The 20,306-nt window shown below is 38.4% G+C and overlaps 1 protein-coding gene across 3 annotated transcripts; it reads left to right on the top strand.

The window, feature by feature from the left end:
* The first annotated feature begins 3,574 nt into the window (after positions 1–3,574).
* On the top strand, positions 3,575–14,224 carry calcoco1a (calcium binding and coiled-coil domain 1a). Of its 3 annotated transcripts, none has more exons than XM_053482453.1 (15): positions 3,575–3,699; positions 5,930–6,079; positions 6,188–6,290; positions 7,835–8,037; positions 8,230–8,421; positions 8,687–8,835; positions 9,153–9,222; positions 10,468–10,623; positions 10,962–11,216; positions 11,430–11,555; positions 11,648–11,743; positions 12,139–12,226; positions 12,402–12,652; positions 12,988–13,079; positions 13,766–14,224. In XM_053482453.1, exons 2-15 carry the CDS (start codon positions 5,948–5,950, stop codon positions 13,791–13,793), a joined length of 1,941 nt encoding a protein of 646 aa, XP_053338428.1. In that variant the 5' UTR covers positions 3,575–3,699; positions 5,930–5,947; the 3' UTR covers positions 13,794–14,224. The 3 variants fall into 3 exon arrangements, with proteins under 3 accessions (XP_053338428.1, XP_053338429.1, XP_053338430.1); XM_053482454.1 differs by having other exon boundaries at positions 3,580–3,692; XM_053482455.1 differs by lacking the exon at positions 3,575–3,699 and adding an exon at positions 3,704–3,707.
* The last annotated feature ends 6,082 nt before the right edge of the window (positions 14,225–20,306 follow it).

The raw sequence follows: 20,306 nt of genomic DNA, 5'->3' as shown, positions 1-20,306 counted from the left end.
GTTGTCATTTCCATTACAGTAGCATTCTTGTATGTGATGCAGTGCCGTCTAGGGGCCCGAAGATCACAGGCATCCAGTATGGTCTTCCGGCCTTGACCTTTATACACAGAGTTTGTTCCAGATTCTCAGAATCAGTGGATGATATTATGTACTGTAGATGATGATAACTTCAAACTCTTTGCAATTTTTCTCTGAGAAACTCCTTTCTGATATTGTGCCAATATTTTTCACCGCAGCACTGGGGGAATTGGTGATCCTTTGCCCATCTTGACTTCTGAGAGACACTGCCACTCTGAGAGGCTCTTTTTTATACCCAATCATGTTGCCAATTGACAACTGCAAATTCCTCCAGCTGATTCTTATATGTACATTTAACTTTTGTAATAACTTTTGCGGCCTCTTATTGCTACCTGTCCCAACTGTTTTTGGAATGTGTAGCTCTCATGAAATCCAAAATGAATTTCCACTTTATTGCTTTCTGTTTTATTCACAATTTGTACAGTGTCCCAACATTTTTGGAATCAGGTTTGTTGATAGATAGATAGATAGATAGATAGATAGATAGATAGATAGACAGACAGACAGACAGACAGACAGACAGACCATGCAACTGTATGTCAAACAAATATTAGTTAGATATCTAAACCACAGACACACCCAGTGTTTTGACAGAAACAGCTTCTTTTTCCTTTAGGCTTTCTATAAAATTGTGGAGTGTGAATTTTCAGTCAACTGATTTTGGACAAATAGAAGTATACTGCAACATTAGAATTCAACACTGAAGGTGTCATATAACCATTAACATCAATTTTTGCATGGGGAGCAGTCATGCTAGAGACACTGAGGACCTTTTCCAAAAGATTACTGCATACTTGGGAGAAACAAATTGTGAAATATTTTTTGGTATCCTGTAGCATTAAATGTATCTTTCACTGCAACTAAGAGGCCTATCCCACAACTTCAAAAACACCTCCAAACCTTTAGGCCTTCTCCACCCATCTTTACTGTTGGAACCCTGCATTCTAGTACATAGTGTTTTCCTGGTATCTGAGACGCCCATTTTACTGTCAGTGTTTGTAATTATAAGATTGCAGAGATATGTGCCAAGCATCTGTTAGCAAAGGGTTTGGCTGATAGTTATTTATAATAATTTGAACTAAGGAATTATGAGGGGTGTAAACATAAGAACTGAATGCAGAGTAGTAGAGAAACAAACTCCACTAAATTGCATGGTACACCAGAAATCTGAAATAATAATAATAATTATAATAATAGTAATATTATTTTTTTAAATACAAATTTTACCAAAAAGGTATATTATTCTAAATTGAGATTTTTACATTAACTATTAAACTGCCACATAAAAGGCTTATCTTGTCAATATAAATAAATAAATAAATTAATTAATTAATATGCAACACTGTGCAAACGTTTTAAGCAGGTGTAAAGAAATGCTGTAAAGGTATAATGTTCATATAAAGGAAAGGAAAAAAGAAAGAAAAAACGCATATATACAGTATATATTTTTTTCCAGTTTACAAAATGCAAAGTTCTGTAGTTTGCAGAATTCTGCAAACAAAATGAAAATTTAAATAAAATCTATATTTGGTGTGACTATGCTTTGGCTTCAAACGAGCATCAATTTTTACACTTGTACACTTTAAGATTTTGTACATTTTAAGAAGCACAAAGAAACATGCAATGTTTAAAACGAACAAAGAGACACAGTGGTTGGCTAACATTACTTACAGTAATGCAGCAAAAGAAAGACATCAGGCTTACTTCGCTTTGACATCACAATATGTCCAGCAGTGCCATGAGCAAAGAGCTGGTGAAAACCAGTGGGACCCAGGTACACCCATTTACTGTCTGATGAAGGTTGGCCAGAAGTGCTCTTCATGGAAGAACTGCATCAAAAAAGCCATACCACTAACATGGAAACAAGGTTTGGGCAGATATTTGGAAATATTTGGCTGTAGCAGGAGGCAGGTTGTTTGCCGAAGGACTAGAGAGCGGTACAGTGATGACATTTGCATTTACATTTACGCATTTGGCAGACGCTCTTATCCAGAGCGACTTACATCTCATTATACATCTGAGCAGTTGAGGGTTAAGGGCCTTGCTCAAGGGCCCAACAGTGGCAACTTGGTGGTTGTGGGGTTTGAACCTGGGATCTTCCAAACCGTAGTCCAATGCCTTAACCACTGAGCTACCCCTGGTCAAACCATACACTCAGACTGATGAGTGTCTGAGTGTATGGTTTGACCCCCATAATGCCCTGATCTCAGCTTCAAGTCTCTCTGGGATAGCATGAAGCAACATAAGGATTTGAGGCGTTGTACATCCACTGAAGAGTTGTAATTAGTTCTCAATGATAATTGGAACAACCTTCCTGCCAAGTTTATTCAAAATATGTGTGTAACCTCTGCAATTCTCTTATCCAAGCTGTCAATACACTTTTGAGTCACATCCTGACTGATGGCAGCCCAATCTTGCGTAATCAATGCTTGGAGTTTGTCAAAATTTGTGGGTTTTTGTTTGTCCAGTTGCCTCTTGAGAATTGATCACAAGTTCTCAATGGGATTAAGGTCTGGAAAGTTTCCTGGCCACTTAGTTATCACTTTTGCCATATGGCAAGTTGCTTCATCATGCTGGAAAATACATTGTGCATCTCTGAATTGTTCTTGGATCGTTGTAAGAATTTGCTTTCTGGGGATGTTTTTGTATCATTCTTTATTCTTGGCTGTGTTCTTAGGCAAAATTGTGAGCCCATTTACTTGGGTGAGAAGCAACCCCATATCTGAATAGTTTCAGGATGTTTTACCGTTGGCATGACACAGAACTGATGGTAACACTCACCTTTTTTACTTCAGACAAGTTTTTTTCAGATGCCCCAAAATATTGGAAAGCTCATATTTTTTGTGGATTTTCCAAAATATCAGAAGGGGGATTCATCAGAGGAAATGACTTTACTTCTGTCCTCAGTTTCTGTACCTTTTGCAGAAAGGTCCCTAATATTTTTTCCTGGAGATAAATGGCTTTCTACCTTTCTTGAAATGTATGAAAGTGAGCACTCACACAGTATTTGTGTCATTTTCAAAACTTTTTTGGCTACGGCTGTATTGATTTTATTTGGATTTCTGTTTTGTTTATTTACTTTCCATTTTGTTAATTGATTTTTTTAAACTATTAAACTATTACTATTTTTAAATGCATTCTTACTTTACAGCATTTTCACACACATATATCCACACGCACACACACAATAACAAAAGCACAACTTTTTTGATGTAACTGTGTAAAGTAAATGGTGTTTTGTCAGAAATCCTGTACACACAATAAGGTGGGGGAAAAAACGAAACATCGCGAGACCATCAGGAAACTTAAACCAATCAGAATCGTATCCGCTGTTAAGCTCGCGCGTAACGTCACTCGTTGCTGACCCTCTAGTCTTCCTCTTTATATATGGGAATTGTAGTTTATTATAAAAAATCTTTTCTAAGCCGCTTTAGGAATGAATACATCATTTCCCACAATTCAACAGAACTATGCACCCCCTCCTCTCTGTCTTTTTTTGTTTGTTTTTGTTGTTAGAGGCTTATGGTGCAGCTCCTGGCGAATAACTTCAACTAATTTCCCGATGACACTTAGGTTCGAGCTGATCTTGTGTTTTGGAAGAAACCCGCACTAAAGTGAGAAGTGAGCGGGTGAGTTGTTTATCTGTCCGTGTCTGTCTGTCTGTGTGTGTGAGGGAGGGATATTAAACAGTGGCGTAGCAGTGTGTCTAAAGTCCGAGCGCATGGCAGCGTCGCATAGGATAAAATAAACGCACGCGGGGCCGTAAATTACAGCAGGAGAGCTTTGTGTAACTTTTTTATGATTATTATTATTCCTGAATGTTTTGTTTTTATTGATGTCAATTTCAGATTCGTGTTAAAATGTCCGTGCGGCTGTAAATCGGTCAGCGCGTGCACTTTTGGTGGTTTAAAAAAAGACGCAGTTGTGTAACTCCCTACGTCACCATGGCGACAAGTCACGTGTAATGTCTGTGATTTTAGGGCTGGGCGATATGACCATATAATATCGATGAAGCATTCTAACACAATACGTTTAAAAGATACCAGGTTTCATAAACAAACTTTAACAATTACCAGCTCTGGTAGCAGTAAACAATTCCTACTGAAGCTTTAAAATTGTTAAATGTAAACATTTGTCAGGATTTTTTCTCCCTTTGTCTCAGTTTTATGGTATGCACACGTGTTCGCCTCATGCTTGGTGGGTTTCTTCCAGGTATTTTGGTTTCCTCCCTCATGGCAAAGACATGCAGATTAGTTTGTGAATGATTGTTGACTGAAGGTCCTACCACGCTTGTAAAAATACAATACGATAAATGCTATGGTAATCACCATTGGCCTCCACTAGTTGAACTACAGATGTTCATAGCTGGATGTATACATATATAATTATTCACACTCTGGCTGTAGTATTTCTTTTAATTAACCTTTAGAAAAGACAAATCCATAATTTTTCTACATGATCTACTCGCTTTTTAATACACTTTGTTCTTCTGTCATCTAGCTGTCATATTCCCTCATTAAAAGCAGCGAGCCCCGAATGCACTAAGATCAGGACTCCAGGGAGGATGCTTTAACACCTAAAAAATCTTTGGAGCGTGTTGACAGTGTGAGCAGAAGTGTGTGGATGTACATTGTCATGCAGGATAGCAGTCCTCTGCGTTTTTATCCAAAATTTAGGCTTCAGCTATTTAATAAGCATTTCACTATAACAAACACTCTTGATTCTTTTTCCTGACAATGTGCCAATACAGGCCCTTGGGAATCCCAGAAAACTTTAGGCATTCATTTTTTTCAGCTGATGGTTAACTTTTTTTTGGTTGGCGTAGTGATGAATCCATGTCTCATCAACAGTAATGATTTTCTTTCACCTTCCTTAGAGGATCACTTCCGAACGCTTCTGTTTATGCTCTTCCATGAGTTGTTTTGACTACAAAAATAAAAACATGAATTTCTGTGTCTTGTTTTTTTTTTTTTGTCAGTTTTTTTTTTTTAACATAACTTACTGGAACATCCATTTCTGCTCGCACTGCAGTTACAAATGAGATGTAACATATGGAAACAGTAGCATTAAATGGACAGTGCTGCAGAAGTTTTAATATAACCAGAGTGTGGATAATTTTTTTTTTTTTTACTTTTTGACCATGTGTGTGTGTGTTTATAGTGTATCAAAAATATTTTTCAGATATTGTGATATGATATTTTTGTCATATCTCTTAGCCTGTGTGATTTATCTAGAAGGGAATGTCCATAAGTACACAAAACCCATTTCCTGTTGTTAATTTAGTTTCATTGGGTTGCACTACAAAGTAGTACACAGCACTTTAAAACAGCACAATCTGACAAGACTATAGCAGCAAAGTTTAACATGGCCATTCTCTTTTGTTTTCCATGCCTGATTAAGGTTAAAACCGAAAGCACTTGTTCAAACCAAACACTCAGGAACCTAGTTTATAAATCTACACCATGGGTAATTATTCTGCTCCACTTGTCATGCCGGATCTACTGTACATGAGACACTATTTCTATACCTGTTATGTTAGCTTCAGCAGGTGAATTCCTGCATATATCCCTGAAACAGATAAATGTTGTTTTTGTAGTTTGCAGCCGTGGTTTTTACACATGTGGTGTGGGAACAGCTGGCACTATGAGAACTTTAACTGTTTCGGCATTGATTCACAAAAATCTTCTGGACATAGGGACAGTTTCTTATCCTGCCCTGTTTATTTTCAATAACAGACTGGACAAATATCCTTAACCCAATTTGCAATGGATTCTCAAAGCTAATCCTAATTCTTTCAGATTGCATATCAACGCGTGTCGATTTGTGTTAATATATAATTTCCCTCCATCAGAAGCACTTTTTCCTAACCATGGAGAAAGCATGGAAGGTGGAGTTTCAGAACGTGGGCAGCAGCTACTTCCCAGAGAGCCGAGTGGAATGCCACTACAGCATCAGCTCTCAGCACAGCTGGGCTAGCAGTGACTGGATCGGCCTATTTAAGGTAACAGTTAGGGAGTCATCCTCTCTGGTTTTGTCATACATTTCCTAAAGCAATCATTGAACATATTCATGGATTATTTGTTTTTTTTGTTGTTGTTTTTTTCTTCAGGTAGGATGGTCATCTGTCAGGAACTACCATACGTTTGTGTGGGCTTTGGCTCCAACCAATTACAACCAAGGGACAGATGTTAACTGCTGCGTCCATTTCCAAGGTAATGGTTTTTTAGATGGTTAAAAATTCGATTGTGTATGTTTGTAAACGGATTATGTTGCCAAGGTTAAGTTGCTTGCTCCTTTCAATTGTATACACAAATTTATGGACATTTTGTGAATGACAATACAATACAGAGTAGTACCTCGTACCACAAATGTTCACCTTAAAAACTAAAATTTTGCAAGAAATTTGCCTTAGGATGCGAGTCATTTTCGGCTTCTATTGAATGAACCGAAAAAGTTGCACGTACATCCGGGAGCCGGAAAGCCAAATTAAGCGAGTCTACTTTTTTTTTTTTTTTGGCAAGATTTAGTTAAGGCATAGCCAAGAGGAATCATAAATTAAAGTTAAGTGATGTTTAATGTCTATTTATTTTATGTTTGACTTTTGAATTTTATAAACATTTGGATTTGTTTTTATATGAAAAAATATGACTACAGTGTTGGTAAGGGTTAGGAGGTGCTCCTTTGCTGTTAAGTCTTTTTTTTTTTTTGTCATTTTCAGTTCTATATGAGCTTTATATTTTTTATAAAGAGTGGGCGTGCCACTCACTGTAAGTCAGTTACAAATATTTAATAATTTTTGTCTTTTGGTAATTATAATTTCTCAACATAGCCCATTTGACAATGGAAAATCTTCAAAACTTGGTTGTTCTGGACCAGACTGAGTTTAAAAGACCTGTCCAGGTTCACAATGGATTGCTAAAGGAGACTCGTTGTTCCAGTCTTGTTGATGAATTGTGTGTAGACAGTGTTTCAGTCAAACGACATTTATTAAGGTGAAAAGATTATTCTTGATTCAGATACTGTGTGTTTGAGTGGGTCTAGCCAAATGTTCTTTGAGGTAATATCGTAAACATCTTAATGACCGGCCAAGAATGAATGGGTTGGAAAGCTTGCTTGAGTAATGAAGATGGGAGACGCTGGCACAAAGAGATGACTGAGTGGGTGCAGTGGAGGACACAGTGAAACCGCAGCAATTATTGTCTGGGCATGATGAGGTCATCAGTGAGGTCATCGGCAGCTGATACCCGGGCTTGAGCAGGAAATCGAAACACTTGGTTAAGTTAGTAAAGTCAAGATGATGGAGAATTAGTGAATTATAACCAAATGTAAAGATTGTAATGCAAATGTAGTATTTGGAGGAGCTTAAATTTCTTTTAATTTTGTCAATTGTGTGTGATGCTGGTCCTCAGAATGGGCTTCATGCAACTTCAGGGATCTGTAAACCGTAGCCAAATCTTTTATTATTTTTTTTTATGTGGTTATTATTATTGTAGCATGTTTGGTTCTTTTCATTTAAACGTATTAAATGCAAACCTATGTGTGTCTGCAAGTAATTTTAACTTGTCATAATGTTGATTAGTATAATGGATGTATTTTCAGCTAATAGATTTTTGAGTAGGCAAAAAAACTAATAGAAAGAAAAAATAATAATAAAAATAGTTTAAGGTTTTAATGTGTTATTCCTTTCTGGACAATATGCATACAATTTACACGAGACTTCATTCATCTTTGCCTTATCTTTCCCATGTTCCCACAGCTTGCTATTTGCCAGGCCCCAGTGCTGATCAGTACCAGTTCGTATATGTGGACGGGAAGGGCGAAGTGTGCTCCCACAGCTCTGCTTTCACTTTCTCTGCTCCAAAGCCACTGGAGGAGCTTGTAACTGTGGAACATGCCCTGGAAGGAGGTGAAGGCAACGAAGACATGCTAGTCGTCATTCCCAAAGCGGAGCTTCTGCAGGTGCAAAAACCAAAACACTACAGTACAAAAAGTGCACTAAACTGAGCAGTCCAAGTGCTCATCAGGGGTTTGGATATTACGTGGAATCTTTCCACCTGCATGAAGACACTGGTTTTTAATTACATTTTCACCAGTCTGCATGTCTCTAAACGAATGAATAAATAAGTTTGTATAAATTCTTGGCTTCTTTAGAGCCGGCTGCAGGAGTGTCTGAAGGAGAGGGCTGAGTTATTACAGGCTCTAGAAGCAGCAGAGAAGAGCCGTGAACGCGAGCGAGAGTGCTCAAGTAGGAGCAGGGAGGTGTGGGAGCAGAGGAGCAAGGAGCTGGAGGAGGAGCTCAGGCACATCAGAGAGCACATGGACGACATGAAGAAAAAGCAGGAGGTGTTGGTTATTATATTGGTGTTGGTTCTGCCAGCAGGTATAATATACCCGGTCTTATTGTCCAGACAAACTGGAATGTGTGAAATATATGATTCAACATGAAGCAGAATTTTAGAGTAGTGGACAAACAGAAGTGCTCCTTTCTTAGCATTGCAATCACTTAGCTGCGCTTTTGTTTTTCTATAATCGGTTTTATTTTCTCAGTATGATTATCATACTGTTTCAGCACTGGTTTAACTAGATGTTTAAATCTTCTGTTATTTAGGAGATGGCAGTCCTTTGTGAGGCTCAGCAGGAGGAGAAGCAGCTACTGCTAGTTAAAGAAGCAGCCAGTCAGCAGAGGATCAGCCAGCTGGAGGACGACATGAGGGCGCTCACCCAAAAAGCACTGGAGAGAGAGACTGACCTAGAGAGGTAAGACTTGGGCGGAAGAAAAAAAACATGCAGTAATTATATTAAGGTGATATCGATAAAATCTTTCCGATTTATTTTTATTCATTTAAACAATACTGGTATTGACATGTCATCCAGCCATTCAATTCACACAGTAGGGCCACATCACAACATATATACAGTACATAGATCATATATACAGTATACATAGATATAGATATGTATATAGATAGATAGATAGATAGATAGAAATGTGTGTAATGCAGCTAGCATTATAAATCCTTTGTTTGTTTGTTTGTTTGTTTGTTTGTTTGTTCATTTATTCACTGATTATGTAGGATGAAAGAGCGTGCCAAAAAAGCTGCAACCCAAAAGAAAGAAGTGGAAGGTGAACACAAGAATATTAAGGTACATATTAGGTATATATATTAGGTCTATATGTATGTGTGTGTGTGTGTGTATATATGTTTTTTGTTTGTTTGTTTGTTTTTACTTTAGTTGTCCATCCCATATGTGTACTAAACTGTTTTCATGTCTGCAGCTTAAGGGTCAATAAATCCACGTCAGTACCAAACCTCTAAACATTCCCCAGGGAAAACCCGATACAATTGTTTTAAGCTTTAACATCATGACCGTTATTGCCCAAACTATAAAACCATAAAAAAAGATATATATGGGTAAAAGAACGAGGTCACTGTGGTGTAAAATGCATGTAGTGAATAAAGCACAACAAGGTGTGCTGTTGCAGAGACATAATCCAAAAAAGGCGGTGTGGTGCCATCTCTACCTTGATCCCGTGTCTATAACAGCACATCTCAAGCTGTTTAATTCATCCTAAGCTTTTATTTAAGTTAATCAAAGTTATCGCTTTACCTTAGACAATGGGGGGAACAAAATCTTTTACTATTAAGTTAATGTTTCATATCTGTTTATATGCTGTGTAGTGATACAGTTCACTAGTTATTATAGAAATAAGGAACCTACACTGCCTTGTCGAAAAAATGTCGTCACTTCAGAAGGGTCAAATTATGGAGCTGCATCAAGCAAAGAAAATTAATGAGCTTTGAGTTAAGAGCTTTTTAACAAATTATTAAGGACCGTGCCAAACTGTCAACTTTGTGGAAGAAATGTAGTCGGATGATAAAGATTGGATTCTGGAGTGATGGAAAAGGGTCACGTGGTCTGATAAATCCAGATTGATCTTATTCAGGGTCGGGAATGGAGGAGCATGAAGCGATGCACCCATCATGCACAGTGCCCGCTGTACAAGCCTAAACTCCCGTCAGGTCTAAACTCCACAACGTTACATGGCAATAAAATGAAGTTATCTGACGACATGAATCTATTCATGAATCTCATCCAAATTAAGAATTTAGCAGCCTTGTGGTATAATTTATGGTATAAGGTGTGGCTGAGGCATTTAGCAGTTATGGTGAGCGGATTGTTATGATGTTTGTAACGTTTAATGATCTTGTGGTAAGTGGTTTCGGATTTTAATGTTATTTGAATTTATTTTTTTATTCTTTTGTATTATATGTAAATATAATTTCCCTTGGAAAAACCACAGGGTGGTATCACTTATGTACACACAGTCATGGTCAATTTGCAAAAGTAAACAGAACATGGGTGTGGATATATGTTGTGTTCGTTTAGCTGAAGCTGGAGCAAAGCGAAAAAGAACTGCATAGCCTGTCTACAGAGTTCCAGAGTTTGAGAAGTTCCCTGGCGCAGAGAGACACGCACGCCCTGCAGCTCCGAGACACCATCACCACGCTCACGCACAAGCTCAACAGCGCACACAGGAAGGAGGTGAGTCACACAGATGCCCTTTCTCTCTCAGATGCTTGCGCGTACACACACACACACTTTGTGTTCAAACTAATTATTACATGCAGAGGGGTGTCGGTGCAAACAAAAAAAATAATACCTCACTCACTTTTTATACACTCCTACACCCACACGAACTAAAACCTTTCAAGCGGAGGAGGTTTAACAGTCTGTCACAACCCTCCCGCTTTATTTTACTGCACAAACACACTGAGATACACTCGCACAAGCACTCTAGCATCACCTTCTCACACAGCAGCTTGACAGGATGAACTGTGTGATACCTGCTGAACTATGATGACCACGATGTTGTGACGCAGGCGGCCAACGAAGCGGCTTTAGCGGAGTTGCGCGGCGTTCAAGAGCGGCTGAGCACCAGCGAACGCTGTGTTGAGACACTGCGGACTGAGCTCAGAGACACCACGGCGCAGAGGGACAACAGCCAGGCCGACCTTCACCAGGCCCGACTGCAGGCCGCACAGCTCACCCTGCAGCTTGCAGATGCCAACCTGTCGCTGCGGGAGGCCCGCGCCAGCTGGGTCCAGGAGAGAGAGAGTCTGCAGTGTAGCACTGAGGTGATTGATGAGACCTGAGATATTGATAGGGAAGTAAGCATGAGGGGCAGACGGTGATAAATCGGTTATTTGGATAGTTGGTGACAAGGTGCGCCTTTAAAAAAAAATAATAATAATAATTCAAGTACGTTGTAAAAATTGTTTTGGAGATTTAGAATTGCACAAAGTGTTAGACAGGGAGACCTGTAATGATGTTCAGCGCTGTCCCCGTAGATGATCAGGACGCATTTGGACAGGCTGAATGATGAGATCAAGCAGAAGGAAGAACAGCTGCAGGAGGAGAGGATGGAGAGAAGCAAAGCAGAGGTGGAGCTTGGGCGAGAGAAAGACTGTAACCGGGTAATGCACTCACCAGTCACCGCTTATTTGGAGCTGTAGACTGAATTCACAGAGGGCAACCTGTTTCTGATCTGGTGCTTATGTGTGCACAGGTGCAGCTGAGTGAGACACGGAGGGAGCTGCAGGAACTGAAAGCCAGTCTCAGGGTGGCTCAGAAGGAAAAGGAGCAACTGCAGGCTGAGAAAAAGGCAATTATTGAACACTCTACATGTTTAAACATATGTAGTTGGTAGACTGTTTAAAAAAAATTGGTAATGACACAAAAAATATACTTGGCAGGTGTACTTGGCTCATCGATCTTGATGGCATAATTATACAGAGTGCGACTTTATCATTTTTTTTTATTCTTTTATTTTATGTTGATTCATCAGATTCATTTTTGGCGTATACATTACAGTTCTGGATCTCGTCACACTGCTTTGACTGATGGTGAAATGATGCAGCTTTTATAAACTGTTATCGCCATGGCAACATCAGGCCCCTGATCAGATTATAATAAGTGTTGAGTAATTTGTTGCATCGTGTGTGTCATTTTGACTTTGCGTGTGTACTGTATGTGTGTGTGCTTGTTGCACATGTGTAGGAGTTGATTGAGTACATCCAGCAGCTGGAGCAGAAGCTGGAGACCCTGAGCGGCTCTAAATGGAGCATGACCGCGTTGTTGCAGAGCAGTGAGTGACTGAGTGCTTATCTTATGTTACATACTGTCACAACACCGACACAGTGTCATAGAAAACACAAAACACTGATGTGCAACCAATATAATAACTATCTTCTGTGATTTCTTTTTACAATTTTATTTATTTATTTACCTGAACATTGTGACACGTGTGTGTTGGTGCGCAGGCCAAGCAGACAGCTCCCTTTCGGAGTCAGAGGATGACAATCCAGAAGCACTAAGGCCTATGAGTCACTACACGTTGTGTGAGCAGCCCCAGCCTGACCCTGACCTCCTTCTCTCTCTGCCCACTACACCTCCTCCGTCCCCACGGCTCCTCCACTCGTCTCAGGCTGTGGTGATCAGTCAGCCCGCTCCACTGTGCTCCCCACGCCAACCTAGTGACGAAACACACCCACACGTGCACAGCTCCGAGTCGGCAAGTTATATGGATTATAGGGTGTCAATTTTTTTCTTGTAAATAGTCTTTTTTTAAGGTACAGTTTGTTATATTTTGATTGATTATTCGGGTAAATCATTTAGATTTAAGGTACACTATTACCCTTTTTTTTTTTTTTTTAACCTTTAATCGCCATATTTTAATGTTAATTTGAATAATGCATGGAATTTTGCCTGCAAGGTAAAGACTAGACATCTCTTAACTTAATGTAGACCAGCAGCTCACCAAAAGTAAAAGAAATAAAACATTTGATTTTGTGCATTTATTTATTTTTTAATTTTTTAAAGCAAACCTGTTCCATGCTTGTGTTACAGGAAGAGGAGTATGAAGTGTTTCAGTCAGGCGGGAACAGCTCTACCGACGAGGTGGCTCTCCTCCTGCCTAACCACAGAAACACTACTCTCAGGTACACCACACACACACACACACACACACACACACACACACGCACACAGCTCATAAAATCTCCAACATAACGTCCACGGTGTGATTTGCTCTCGGCCGTTTCTATCCATGTCATGTTTCTGCACACAGGGTACCATGTCACTGACAAGTACACACTGGCCTCATGTCCTCTTTTCATATCCCCTTCTCAGAAGCAGCGATGGCGTCCCATAGAAACACACCTGCACACACTGAAACGCACACAAACTCCTATCATAAGATTTACAGTGACACGGCAAATATGGTGTGGAGATGGAAGTTTTGAATACCTCCTCATAAAATTAGGGAGGGAGAGAAGTGAGAGACAGACGGCTATAGCCGCGCAGAAGGAAATAGAGTGTGTGTGAGCGAGGGGAGGAGGCCGAGTGCGAATGCTGGATGTGGGAGCGGTACGATAGGAGGACAAGAGGACAGATAAGTTGACAGCAAGCTGTAGCAATGATTTACAGAAGGGGTAGTCAGCGCACTGGCCAATTTTCAGCATCATTAAAACTGTCTCTCCCTCACTTCACTCACTCGCTCAATCACTCGTCCTGTCCTCTCTCTTCTGTCCCCTCCTTACCCCTAGTGTTCTCCTCTCTTGTCTTCTTTTCTGTTTAGTCCAAAAGTACACTCCATTTAACTCTTCTTTCTGCTGGTTCCCTTTAGTGATGTGGAAGAGAGCCCCCTGTGGTGAGGAGTGGAACAACGAGATTGGCCGGTTACAGGTCCTTGCACAATAACATGTACTGACATATATGCAATTTGCTTTACATTTTTAAAATGCACTTTCTGTATGCACACGCTACTGGGGCAGTAAGTCTTTCACTATACATTCACCTGTTTTGTTTCTTTAACGCTAGGGATGTGTCATTATAGATACTGTTTTTTCTGTATGTCGTATACTCACACTCATGAGAAATGCTCCAACACCAGCATCTGATACCACGTGATAGAATGTGGCATAAGCCTGGTCTGGTATATTGTCGTCTAAATTAATCTGATCACATGCACTGAGAAGAATAAGGACTTTTAATCCATATTAATAATTAAAGAGAAGCACACCACTTTCTGTGAAAATATCAAAAGGATAGATGGTCTTTATTTTTAATAAAAAGAGCAAAGGTGGCCAACCTCAGCGTGCAGTATGAACAAGATTGGCCATAAAAATGCACACAAGCCCCAGTGATTTGTGTGCATACAAAAGAACTGGTGAGCATGAAACTTTGATTCATGTGAGCATAGTGACGACCTGGTGGGGGTGAGGACTTCGGTACTGCAAGCACCGAACGCTGAAGGTTTTTACTTTCCTCACGAGTCAAGGTGCAGTTCATAGCACATTGTACTCATTTTTTAAAGACAAATATTATTAACAATTAGAGATGGAGGGGAAAAAATAGATTCTGTTACGTACTGCCTTTTTTTTTGTGTAGCAATTCCGGTATCAGCGCACTGACTCCACTGTGTGTTTTTATTTTACTTTATAGTGGTACCTCGGCATACGAATTAAATTCCGTTCCCGAGGCGAGTTCTTAAGGCAGACAATGCGGATAATCTGTTCCAGCCCCCCAAAAAGTATTACAAATTTTCCAACACTATAATCATGTTTTTTCATGCAAAAACAATTAAAACATATAGAAAACATGTAAAATCTGAAAGATATTAAACCTTACTTAATTTACACAAAGCACAACTTTGCTAGATTTCAGCTTGGTTCGTTCGATCATACTTAACAATTTCAGTACTTACAGTAGGACAAAATTCCGTGAGGCCGAGGTACCATATAAATGTTTGCGTTTGAGGTGGTAAAACATTGCCATTCCTCTATAATCCTTCAGGTGGTGGTTCACTTTATACTAATCAAACATTTGTGTTTCAAAAAGTTTGTTTAGAATTGTATAAAAAATAAAAAGATTCTAGCGAATCGTGATATTTATAAAACCGTGATACGAATCGGCGCCTAGATATTATCACGATACACACTAGTTTCTGCCACCCTTACACTCTATTACACTTTATTAACTATTTAAAAACCATAATATCCTAAACATCAAACTCATCACCGGCTGTGCAGCAGCCCACATAAACAGAGTTTAAAATAAATAAATAAATGTTCCGTAACGTCCCTGATTGATAAATAGGTTACTCGTTTTAATGTTGGTATCAGCGTATATACAGTATATCAAACCACATGTACTTATATGGAGTGCGAAAAAATTACATTGATGCATTAATACTTAAGTATCAAAATGATTTTTTTTTAAAGAAGTTGTTTAAACCACAGTGGGTTTTTTATGTTAAAAAGTGTGTCTTTGTGTATTTTGGTGTTTAAGGCTAGATTTGTAATATGACAGATAACTTTTTACTTAAAAACAGATGTTATAAATGCATATATATCATATTTTTATGTTTATAAGGGATATAACATGCAATGTTATGTACGTGTGGGTAAAACACATTTGAATCCATGTTTCAAAGGATACTTTTTCTTTTCTTTTTTAACAATAGGACTATTATGTCTAATATTTTTTGGAGTGTTGGTAAATACCGTAAATGAACCTACGGTATTTATTACGATAAATACCGTAAATGCCGCCTATCGAGGATGGCATGAATAATAAGGAGAAAGTACATGACGTGTGAATGTGTAATAAAGAGAGTCGATGGGGTTAAACAGGAAATGAGCATGATAGTGTTTGAACAGACATGAGCGGTCCTGGTTGCAATATGCCTACCAATAATTAAGGTTACATTTATTAATGCAAACACTTTATTATACTGTCTCTGCAACTGATTACATTCGAATTGTTTTTTACCAGTTAAAGTTTTGGTTTGTTTATGTAACTGTGTTTTTTACTGTATTTTCTCCAAGCATTGGTGATCAAAATTTTGCAGTGAGGTAGCTGTTAAATACAGAAAGACATATGCATTTGTACAACACTTGTGTTTATGTAATGTAAGTAATGCAAAAGTCGGTATAACAGTTTTTTTATTAACTGAGATAGATCGTTCACACTGAAAATGTTGGTAGAGTAATTCTTTGTCTATTTAGAAATACTACTCAGCATAATCTCTATCTATGCATTTGTGCCATTATTGAACCCAACTCCCAACAACAACTTGAACCCAATTAAAGCATCTTTGAAAATCCCCTTTGTCATAGTTGACGGTCTCTCACTGCACTACAAAATGTTTACCTGAATTGTTTACAGAATGTTACCTCTATATCCAACGAAAGACATAGAAGATTAAAGAAGGGGTAACCACACTGTGGAAGACTATCAACTGTGACAAGGGGGATTTCCAAAGAGGATTAAAGAGTTGAGTTCAACGATGGCCAAAATGCATCTATTTGTCATTCCAACCATTTGCCCATTCACGGATTAACCATGAATTAGGTGGAGTCAGTTCCTTCCAAGATGGCAATGACCAGAGCTCCCACAGTTGAACTTCAAAACTGCTTTTCAGAAAACCTATGGGTGTCATAGTTGGAGGGTTAGTCCAGTTCTTTTTATTCAATTTATGATGGAGACTAAGATCTAACTTCTTGGAGAAATATCATCTGGTCTGATGAAACGAAATTTGAACTGTTTGGCCACAAGAACCACCATTTCCTGAAGCAAAAAGGAGGAGGTTCGCAAGCTGAAGGATTTATCCCATCCATGAAGCATGAAACAGCATGATGATATGGGGCTGCTTTGCTGCAGGAGGAACTGGTGCATTTTACAAAATGGACAGCATCATGTGGAAGGAGAATTATGTGGATATGTTGATGCAAGATCAACCAGGAGGTTAAAGCTTAGTCACAAATGTGTCTTCCGAATGGTGGACCGTGACCCCAAGCATACTTTTAAAGTTGTGGCAAAATGGTTGAAGGACAACAAATTTGTGGTATTGATGTGGCCATGGCAAAGCCTTGACCGCAATCCGATGGAAAATTTGTGGGCAAAATTGAAAAAGCATGTGTGAGCAAGTAGACCTACAAACCTGACACAGTTACACCAGTTCTGTTGGGAGAAATTTGGGCTAAAAATCCAGCAACTTATTGTAAGCAGCTCGTAGAAGGTTACACAAGTTAAACAATGTAAAGGCAGTATTACCAAATACAATATTATAATATTATATTATGATATTCTGACATTTCATGTTCGTAAAATAAAGTAGTGATCCTAGAGTTTAAATGCATTTGGCTAAAGGGTATATAAATTTCCGACTTCATCTGTATTTTGGTTAATAAATAAGTTATGCCTACTTTTGCATTCCTTTCGTTAAAATGCTTGTGTATGTATATCTTGACCCGTGTCATTTAATATTGATTTGAATTTTAATCATAATCCGTCTGTTAGAATATCAGGCTCAGTAATTAACAATGTGCAATATTAATTCTAGTATTTATTAAAGCTATGGAGCTATATATTCATGGGCTTCCGCCCAAGGTTTGGATTAACTTAATGGAATTCAAGCAACCGGTCAGGAATGCCAGTAACCCTAACAATTAAATCATTATTGTCACAGTTTTGGTAATGGTGATGATTTCCACAGCTGTAACAGGAAAACAAACATGGATGTACTCACTATTTCTCAATTTGACAGCCACTGCTTAACGGATTAAAATTCGTTTTTCTGTTACATTTTATACAAGATGTTTCATAATCTATGTTCTGTTCGATTTTGTCCTTGTACTATATGGTGCTTGGTTTAATATCGTACTGTGCTACTGTTTATTTTGTTACATTTAGGTTGTGCTAGTGAAATAGTTTGCATTTTACGTTATATTACAATAGCAGCTTTCATATACAACAGAGGTGTGTACACAAGCTGATTAATGCACCTGGTTTTGTATCATCACTACATATGTTAATTAACCAAGACATCAAAATCTTTTTATTAAATGGTCAACATGATGCCTACCAAGGCTCAAGCATTTTAAATGTACTTGAAAAATATGCTTTTTTTTTTTGGTAGTTTGTAGGTTATACTGTTGGTTTGTGTTTAAAGTAACATGAGATCCTCACTGTTTATGGCTCTGAGCTTTAATTCTGTATAGATTCATATTCAGAGCCTCTTAGAAAAACTTTTTTTAAAGTCCATAGCAATAATCCTTCCCTGATATTTCTTTCTTTATATATATATATATATTGTACACTATATTTGTCTATGTATGTTCACTTATCCATTACATTCTTTCTTGTATGTATTGTACTGTAAGGGTTTGGGTGATTTTTTTCAACAATAAAGTATTGATAATCTGAAAAAAAAGATTTTTTTTTTTTGTAAACTTTTTTTGGTTTTTGGAACAGAAGCACACACAGCGCAGAGGTTGTGGTGAGATAGCAGTACAGTTACAGACGTCAATTCAATACATGTTTAAAGTGCTTAAATTCCCAGGCGTAAACAGTACATACAAAATCTTTTGAATGTGATTATAGGAGATACAATAGATGTGTAAATATGCGGTTAATTGGCCTAATTTGGCCTGAAATTCAGATTGGTGTTTGGTTCAAGCCATGATTCCCACAAGTCCACTCTGCCTTTTTCTGAAACCGTGCATCCTGCTAATGATTTTTCCTGGAAACGTAATAATCTTTTCCCTTTTAATCACTTTTTGCTGACCTTCACCTCTTTTTTTTTTTTTTTTCTTTTTTTTTCTCACTGCCTTTTTTTTTCTAAGCACCTCTCTTATTCTTCCTTCTTCAGTATGCTCTGTGTTCTCCTTGTGCAGGGGGTCTAATTATAAAATCAATGGAGCCGGGCTGCCTGCTTTATGGCTTCCTCTAAAACCTTAACAGGGAAATCACTGTAGGATTGATGACTCCCTCACTCTTTATCTCTTTTAATTAGAAATGTAAAAGATATGAAGAGCCAGAGGCCACAGTAGTGCACCCAGTTTTTTTACAGCTTTTTCCCCCTCCCGCGCCTTCGGCTGGGGTCTGATGCGTCTCCTCTTCCTTCAAAGGCCCTCGTACTCCTCCAGTGCCATCTTTGATATGCCTCCATTTTGTATATGCCTCGCCGTCCTTTCCGAAAGTCCGTCTCTTGCTGCTTTCCGTCCTCGCCTGTTTATTCATGTCACATGGTATGCAAATGTTAATGCGATATGATTTAGCTAGGCTTTGGCTGCTATAATTCAGATGCTCGAAACTATTCAGCATCGCAATAAATTAACTTTCTGTGGCCCTACAGAGCACTCAATACCTCTTAGCTGTTATGCCTGCTCAGAAAGCTAGAGAATATTTATAGGGGAAAAAATTAACCTAGTCTTATCTGCAACGTTCAAGGCACAAGAGCATCCCAATTATTTTTATAGCTCTCATTAGCAAAGCTCAGATAGTTGGCACCCATGAATTCTTATTTTGTAGTTTAAAAAGAAACCCACATTCAGTAGCTGCTTCAAAGGTAATTATCGCTTTGTCTTTTTCTAATTTAGAAACATATAGATATATGTAAATATCTTCAGAATTTAGTTCTTGGCTGACAGAAGTGGAATCTAACACGATCTTATGCTGTTGATCTGTTTGACGTGCTTCTGAGATGCTGTTCTGTTCACCACAGTTGTAAGGAGTGGTGATCATAGCTCAAACCAGTCTGGCCATTCAGTTATCAACAATCTGTGTCCACACACACAATGTTTTGAGATTTATCTTTTTTTTTTTTTAATCCTTTGTACGTTTTCTGTGTGAAATCTAGAAACTATTTTTCCAGATGTGTGTGGAAATTCTAGGAGATTTGCTGTTTCTAATATTTCTACACTAGCCTGTCTGGCACCTACAACCATGCCACGGTCAAAGTCACTGAGATCACATTTTTTTTTCGACATTCTTGACCTGTATCTAGTGTGACTCCTACATGTACTAGCACATTGTACAATTGCATGAAGAAGCAGGTGTTCCTAATAAAGTGGCTGGCAACTGTATATATCATTATTCATGCCTGCATTTTAAATCCATAAACCATGTTGAATTGATGTTTGTGTTTGACCTCAGTGGCTTTATTTTTTATTTTATTTTGTTTATTTAAAAAAAACAATTTAAGGTTATTGAGTAGGAAATAAAAAAGGTGAAGACCACTCTAATCATGTATGAGATGGTGTTGCGTTCGCAAAATCAGTTTCATGAATGAATGACTGCATAGCGTCTAACTGCAATGGCTTTACAGATACTCCATAGCCACAATGATGATTTAACTCACCATTACTTCTATCTGATCATTA

Source organism: Clarias gariepinus, chromosome 22 (assembly GCF_024256425.1).
Source record: "Clarias gariepinus isolate MV-2021 ecotype Netherlands chromosome 22, CGAR_prim_01v2, whole genome shotgun sequence".
Lineage (NCBI taxonomy): Eukaryota > Metazoa > Chordata > Actinopteri > Siluriformes > Clariidae > Clarias > Clarias gariepinus.
Note: the sequence above shows the minus strand (reverse complement) of the source record. Positions and strands in the feature narration are given on the sequence as shown.